Genomic DNA, 7491 nt, shown 5'->3' with positions numbered 1-7491 from the left:
CTCCCTCCGTCTCGGTTTAGAGGGTGTGTGCGTAGTTCTAGGTCATCCATTTAACTAACTAAATATGAGTTATATGTCATTAAAAGTATATCATTGGATTTTTAAGCGGATGTAGTTTCTAAATATATATTTTTCATCACATATAATACATATATAGCTAGTTAAATTATTAACCTAGAACCACATATATGTCCTGTAAACCGAGACGGAGGAAGTAGTAAAGAAGTGGCAACGGCACGGGCAAAGGCATCCTAAAAATAGTGCAATATATTTTATTGGCCGTAGTTACACTTGCTAAATTATTTCTAAAATTGTTTCAAGAGCCAGGGCAAATCGGTCAAATCAACCCTAGTCCTGTCTCCGCTTACGTATTGTAACTCGCCGTGCGCGCAGAAAATCTGCACGAAATCGAAGGACGGTCGCACGGACGGTGCCACGCGACTGACTGGTGGGGCCACGCACCTCGTCCTTCCTCCCCGTCACTACTGGCATTCGCCTCCGGTCAGGTGCGCCCCCAAAAGGCCAAAAACCCCTGCAAATGCTGTTGGCCTGTTCTTAAATCCCTTGCTCCTCTCGGCGATTCCGCTCCTTGCCACCGCAAATCCGGCCAAGGGAGCCTCGTCCGGTGCGATTGATCCACTCTGAGGCTCTCGACGTCCCATTTGATCCATCGTCGTGCCACTCTGGAATCTGGGTGGATTTCTGGTCCGGGTTCTGGGAAAGGTGAGTCTTTTCGCTCCTCTTTCGGTGATTTTACTCCCCAATCTTATGGATTCCCCTCCTCAAATCCTGCCAGTCTGCAGCTGAATCTCTGATCCGACAATGGATCTCGACATGGACGACTACATGGACCCCTACGAGGAGGCCGAGGCCGAGGCCGCCGCGGAAGCCGCCGGCGTGACCGGCCCAGGCGCCGCATCCGCGGACGAGGAGTCGGACGGCGAGGACGACTCGGAGGCCGAGAGCGACTACGAGGAGGAGTCCTACGGCCTTCTCAAGTCCGGCAAGCACCGGGTGCGCAACCCGGACGGCACCTTCCGCTGCCCCTTCTGCCCCGGCAAGAAGAAGCAGGACTACAAGCTCAAGGACCTCCTCCAGCACGCCGACGGCATTGGCGTCTCCAGCAAGCACCGCCGCCACGGCCGGGAGCGTGCCTTCCACCGTGCCTTTGCCCGCTTTGTCCGCGCCGAGCCGTCCTTTGCGCAGGAGCTCTCCACTATCGTTGGGATTCCCGGTGCCACTGTAACTGCTACTGCTAATGCAGATGCCACTGACAAAGGAAAGGCCGTTGCCAATGGTCACACCAGTGGATCCAGTGCTGTGGCAGTGACTGAGGGACCACCACAGGATGGCGAAGAGAAGTTTGCTTGGCCATGGTGTGGAATTCTTGCAGCTGGTGCAGGGTTCAATGCTGAAAACTTTGCAGATAGAGTGGCCATGTTTAGCCCAGAAGACATTGTGCCTTTAGTTTTCGATGACACAGAAAAGTCGGAATGCTTTGCAATTGTGCGGTTTAGTCCTGGCTGGGGTGGATTTAGTGACGCTCTCGCACTTGAGAACCAATTCAGTGTAAATAAGCTTGGGAAGAAGGAATGGGAGGCAAGGAGCAGCTGTGGAGGTGCTGTGGACGGCGAGGAGAACGAGAATGGTGAGGTTAAGGTTTATGGTTGGGTTGCCCGAGAGGTGGACTACACTGCTGGGGGTTTGGTGGGAAGATACTTGAGGAAGCATACTGACATTAAGACCATAGATGAGATTACCAAGAGTCAGAGGGAGCCATTGGGGAAGATTGTGGCAGCACTGGCAACTCAGCTCGAGGCAAAGAACCAAGACTTGCAGGATCTGGAGACAAAGAAGAATGCAACAGAATTCTCCATTGCAAGGCTTGAGGAGGACAATAGGAGGCTGCATGAGGCATATAATGAAGGTACACTGTGCTGCTTCATTTTCTGTAGATGTACCTGTCTGTACATGGTTTCTGGTCGTGTGCCTTTGCCTGATGGTGCAGAAGATCATTTACCCATGTGCCACTTGGCTACTAATGTTACTGAAACTTGATGAAACCGAGTGATTCAGTCGGTACCTTGTATTTCTGTCTTAAACTACTTGCTAAAAAATCATTTCTAACTGAATGTTAAGACCCCTGAATGATCAACTCTTGTGGGTTTCTATCTATTTATGAATGCAGTATTTGGAGAAATAGTGCTCTTTGTTGATTAGACAGGCAGCAGGAGTGCATAACCAGGACTTGTGTTGGCCTTTCATTATGGATGTAATTTCTTCTTTTGTCTCTTATCTGCTTTAACATTGAATACTATGAAATAATGTTGGTTACGTTTTACAATGCATAGTTTTTTTTGCCATTGCAAAATAATTAAAGTAGTGTTGCTCTACCACACACCAATATGCAGCATCTTAATGAGTTTTGCGTTTTCCCCTTCAGAAATGCGCAAGCTGCATCGCAAGGCTCGTGACAATGCTCTGAGGATTTTCCAGGACAATGAAAATTTGAAGCTTGAAATAGAAAATAACAAGAGAGAAATGGTTTTGCGTGCTAAGCAGCTGGAGAAGTTGTCAGTTGAGAATGCCAACGACAGGAAAAAACTTGCAGAACTTTCTGATGAGAAGCAAAAGGTAAACTAAATAACTGTCTGTGTGAGGTACTAAGCTATGCGAATATAGTCTCCTATCATGCCTACAATACACATTAGGAATATTCAGGACATCGACTTTTTTTATACTATTTTAGTGGCTAACTTCAAAATGATACACTACTATGAATTTTCAGGATATCAACTGCTGTTTATGTTTTTGAGTTGCTAACTTCAAAATGAAATCAAGATTGTTACCTGCTGCTTTCTACATTTTATGTTAAATTTGTACCAAGTCATTTAGAGGGATATATAACATGACAATAATTTCATTTTGACATGGTATCTGTTACTTGTTTGTCTAAATTATATGCTATTGTTTAGCTTTTAGTTTATGGGCAGCTCATTTCTTTCTACAGCATAAGAGTAACGCTGAATAATTTTCTAGTTTCCCATAAAGCTACAGTTGCCACTTTCAAGGTATTGAACACTTCTAAACATGGAATATATGATATGATTGCACAAGTGCATACTGTAATTTAAGATATATTCCTATCTTGATCCCCCTTCTACAGGCAAAAGACGATAAAAGTGAACTTGAGCTGGCAAGTATAGAACAGCAGAGGAATGATCAGGATATTTTGAAGCTAGTCGAGGACCAGAAGGTTTGCTACCTTTCTTTACTTATGTTATTTCCTAGATCGGTGCTCGACCCTGGAGATAAGAACTAATCGTGGGAACAACAGAGGGAAAAGGAGGATGCCCTCGCAAGAATGCTTGAGCTGGAAAAGGAGCTGCATGAGAAACGAGAACTTGAGCTCGAAGTGACACGATTGAATGGCACACTCCAAGTGATGAAACATTTGGAAGGAGACGATGATGGGGATATTCATGACAAGATGGAGAAGCTTAGTGAAAAGCTAGAGCATGAAAGGAAACGCCTGGAAGAGCTGAGCGGAGAGCTGGTGAGGAAAGAGCGTGAAAGTAATGATGAGTTACAGGAGGCCCGAAAAGAATTGATAATGGTAGTGCTCCTTTCTCTGCCACGTTTGGAAATTTCCTTGCACTTAATGAATTTTAAATTAGTTGATGAATTGGCTTTCTTTCATTGAATAGTTACTATCACCATGAGCAGGGTTTGGAGGACATACTCAGCGGGCGGACAGCTATCGGTATCAAAAGGATGGGCGAACTTGATGAAAGACCTTTTCAGAATGCATGCAAGAGAAAATATGGAAATGATGATCATGAGACGAGGGCAGCAGAGCTGGTCTCGAGTTGGCAGGAGGAGATAAAGAAGCCAGCCTGGCATCCTTATAAGTTTGTTAAGGCTGAAGACGGAAGTGACAAGGTATCTACTAAGTTTATCTACATTCAATTCCTTTGTATTGTTAGAGGCTACTGTTTTTTCATGACAATCCTCGGGTAATGCAGGAAGTTGTAAATGATGAGGACCCAAGACTGAAGCAATTGTGGATCGAATATGGTGACGATGTGTGCAATGCAGTGAAGACCGCTCTGAGCGAAGTAAATGAGTACAACCCGAGCGGAAGGTACGTGGTGTCAGAGCTGTGGAATTTCAGGAAAAACCGTAAGGCGACGATGAAAGAGGTGCTGAGGTTCATCTTCCAGCAGATGGAGGTGCCCGGCAAGCGCAGGAGGGGTTGATGAACCCTGGGCTGTTTTATTAGCTCTAGTAGGGTGTATGCCTGCTGGTGGTGCCATTGTAGTAGGAGTCCTGACATGGGAGTTGTATTATCTGCATGACATTCTCTTCTTCAGATTAATGCTGTTTGTTCCAGAACTGACATGATCAGTAAACTCAATAATAGCCTTTGGGCTTTGGCTGCTAGCATATGTGTAGATTGTGCAGGTGTATATTACCTCCGTCTCAAATTACTTGTCTTAGATTTTTCTAGATACAGATGTATCTAGACACGTTATTACATACATATCTATCTAGACAAATTTAAGACACGTAATTCAGGGCGGAGGGAGTATTATATATGTATCTTTATTTTTCTGTGCAACGTTGTGAGTTGTGGTACTGATCTTGTTGCGACATCTTCAGCGACCTTGAGCATGTGTCAGTTTGATAGTTGGAGAGCCAAAACGTTTTCTTTTAGAGCTGTTTGGTGAAAGCTGCATTTTTGCTGATCGGAAGATGTTTAGGTGTGAGAGAAAGAGAAGGTACTGAAAACAAATTAGAAGGGAACTTTGCTGGGTAAGGTAACTGATGCTGGCACTTCTGATGCATTGACATTCCTCACAAAAGTAGGAGAGCTTTAGAATCACATTGGATGTTGTCCTTTTTCTCTCGATGAATTTTATAAATGCATAAACATTTGGATGAAGACAATGGTTGGGATATTCATGGCACTAGATATCAAAATGCTCTAGGATGTTTGGCAGCTACCATGCAAGATTGCACCTTTATATGTTACTCCCTCCATTCACAAATATAAGATGTTCTACCTTTTTTCTCAATCAAATGTACTACATAGATATACGTACGTTCTAGTGTGTTCGTTCACTCATTTAGTCTGTATATATAATCCATATTGAAATATCCAAAACATCTCATGTTTGTGAACGTAGGGAGTATTTTTAACACTGTACCTTCATGAAAAGTTCGTGTTTCTTTTGAGACATTGAAAAGTTTCTGTTGTCTCACAGCCAAAGAAGATAAAGCAGAACATGGATTTTTTTTTTCAAAGCTTGGACCAAAACTCCACATCGGCCTGCTTGCCAACGAACAATATGACGGCCCAATATATATTCTCCACTCGGTGCATAGGGTTCAGCTCTTCGCGCCCAGCTTCCGACACAGCGGCGCCCATCCGCACTGTTGTTGCAGCGGCTGGCCGCCGCACCGCCACTGTCCGGCCACGCCGTGCACGTCGCTCCCGTCCGCCTTGGAGGATTCGTCCCCCTTCACCAGCGGCAACCGGTCGATCGCAGCCGCGACAAACGTGGCCACCATTACCACCACCGGACCGGCGGCCACGAGCCCTCCCTCCGCGACGGCGCCGCCCAGGACGCTGCCTCGCGGCCCGGCCAGGAACACCGCGACGCCCGCCGCTGACGCCGAGGGAGACGGGAAGAAGCACCCTGCCAGGCTCAGGATCTCCGTCGTGCCGCGGAGCACCAGCGCCGGCTCCCTGAGTACGACGTCCGCGACGTGCCCGGCCGCGCCCAGCACCAGCGCACCGCAGCGCCCGCGCCGCGCGAACGCCGCGACGCACGACAGGACGTCGCGCCCGGCGGGGACCTCCAGGACGTGGGCGCGCATCGCGCTGGGGCACTCGTGCGCGATCACCACCGGCGCCTTGGGCCCGCGGTTCTTGGAGGAGGAGATCTGCGCCGCCGGCCTCGGCCTGCACGGCTGCCGGAGCTTGTCCGGAGCGGCCGTCGTCGCGGCGGCTGCGGTGGCCATGCCCATGGTAAAAAGATTTTTTGTGTGTGTGCTTCTGCACGTCCCTTGTGGAGGTTAATTACAGGGGTTAGATGGCTTTTTAAGGGCGGGGTCGGTGTTGTTCGAAGTACGAGTATAAGCTGTTAAGCAGGGAAATACGCGTGATGAGTAGTTTAGTGGTAAAGTGTTCGAACATCCTAACAAGCTCCCAACTGTACTGTGTGTGTTTTGTAAAACATTTTCCGCGGCGCGGAGTAGGTATGGTGAGTTTGTTGTGCGAGGTGGTTCATGTTTTACACTTTTACTTCATTTGGTACAGGACTAAAATTGCTTTGTGGGATGAATCATTCTCAAGATTCAAGAATCAATGGTTCTGCCGGGCACCAAAATTTTCAAGTCAGGCTCCAGACCACATGGCAGAAAAAAACATCCATTTGTTGAAATGGGCATATGGAAGAGCCTATCAAAGGAAGACGAATCCTATTTGACGTTGCATGTGCCCATTAACGTATATCCGCAAACAGATACGCTAAAAATCAGCCGACTGAGTTCTAATGAAGTCTCAGTCGACGTGTCTGGCCATCGGATCGTTTTCAGCTTTTAGATTTGTTATGAGGTCGTGGCTTATGTCGTATAGGCCTGTCCCGGGGGTGTGACCGGCCGTTGTCTTTTCTTTTTTGGCTGTAGGACCGGCTTACGCGATGAGTTGGGCCCAAAGGTGGGGGTTGTGGCTTCCTTGTCTGTTTGTTGGGCTTTCTGTTTGACTTCATTCACTGAATAGTCTAAGAAAAGGCTTGGGGTTTATGCATAAATCAGCTTAGAGTAGCATGGTCAGTGTGTTCTATTTTTATTCTTGTTATTGTTAGTTATAATTGTTCCAGTACACACGACTATGTGTAATTTTTGGCGTGTGAAAACGTCAAAATCATTGTATACTTTTTGCGTGTGGACAACACATGTATTGTATTTTTCTTTCTTATGTTGGGACATCTGTGTAAACACATTTTTAATTTATTTTTAGTTTTATAAAATGTGTGGAAGTGTTGTTATCTCGTGTAAATCTGCCCATACAACCAACATTTTTTCTTGGTTTTTTCGCATCAAAGCAGGGTATGGGCGGTGGGTTGGGGAAGGGGGCCTTTTTCGTTGTCTGTTGGGGCTTTCTTATTTTCTTTGTTGGGCTGCAACTTTTACATGGTGGGAGAAGGGAGCGGATGCGAGGCATTGATTATTTCCTCCCAACTATAGCTGGCCTTGTGTTTTTCTCAGAGAGCGGAGGGATAGGGGCGGGCCATTGCAAGTCCGACATTAGGCTAGCAACTGCAAGTGTAGCCCTCGACTGTAGATGCATGCTTACAGACCCAACCGTAATTGGCCCTTTGTTTTGTTGGTGGGTGGTGGGAGAGGGGGCAGTTGCATGTCCGGCACTAGGGTTGCAACCGCAAGTGTCGCCCTAGAATGCAACTGCATGCCAACACACCCAAC

At 46.9% G+C, this 7491-nt stretch overlaps 2 protein-coding genes across 3 annotated transcripts; one reads left to right on the top strand and one right to left on the bottom strand.

Annotated features, from left to right (window-relative positions):
- Nucleotides 1–499: 499 nt before the first annotated feature.
- Nucleotides 500–4446, top strand: LOC119267789 (factor of DNA methylation 1-like). 2 transcript variants are annotated; one of them, XM_037549227.1, is made up of 7 exons: nt 500–723; nt 804–1927; nt 2444–2634; nt 3167–3256; nt 3338–3616; nt 3727–3942; nt 4026–4446. In XM_037549227.1, exons 2-7 carry the CDS (start codon nt 823–825, stop codon nt 4257–4259), a joined length of 2115 nt encoding a protein of 704 aa, XP_037405124.1. In that variant the 5' UTR covers nt 500–723; nt 804–822; the 3' UTR covers nt 4260–4446. The 2 variants fall into 2 exon arrangements, with proteins under 2 accessions (XP_037405124.1, XP_037405123.1); XM_037549226.1 differs by having other exon boundaries at nt 797–1927.
- Nucleotides 4447–5391: 945 nt separating this feature from the next.
- LOC119272127 (AT-hook motif nuclear-localized protein 19-like) lies at nt 5392–6145 on the bottom strand. Its single transcript, XM_037553700.1, has one exon. The coding sequence runs from the start codon at nt 6031–6033 to the stop codon at nt 5392–5394; it is 642 nt and encodes a 213-aa protein (XP_037409597.1). The 5' UTR covers nt 6034–6145.
- Nucleotides 6146–7491: the final 1346 nt, after the last annotated feature.

Source organism: Triticum dicoccoides, chromosome 3A (assembly GCF_002162155.2).
Source record: "Triticum dicoccoides isolate Atlit2015 ecotype Zavitan chromosome 3A, WEW_v2.0, whole genome shotgun sequence".
NCBI lineage: Eukaryota > Viridiplantae > Streptophyta > Magnoliopsida > Poales > Poaceae > Triticum > Triticum dicoccoides.
This window is presented reverse-complemented; position numbering and strand designations above follow the sequence as displayed.

What these genes read in the sequence shown, in the direction of transcription:
- LOC119267789 (XM_037549227.1), top strand. Translation starts at nt 823, where the DNA reads ATGGATCTCGACATGGACGACTACATGGACCCCTACGAGGAGGCCGAG. An exon ending in TTTCTGATGAGAAGCAAAAG is followed by an intron (nt 2,635 to 3,166) that starts GTAAACTAAATA and finishes CCCCTTCTACAG; the next exon opens with GCAAAAGACGATAAAAGTGA. An exon ending in CCCGAAAAGAATTGATAATG is followed by an intron (nt 3,617 to 3,726) that starts GTAGTGCTCCTT and finishes CACCATGAGCAG; the next exon opens with GGTTTGGAGGACATACTCAG.
- LOC119272127 (XM_037553700.1), bottom strand. Translation starts at nt 6,033, where the DNA reads ATGGGCATGGCCACCGCAGCCGCCGCGACGACGGCCGCTCCGGACAAG.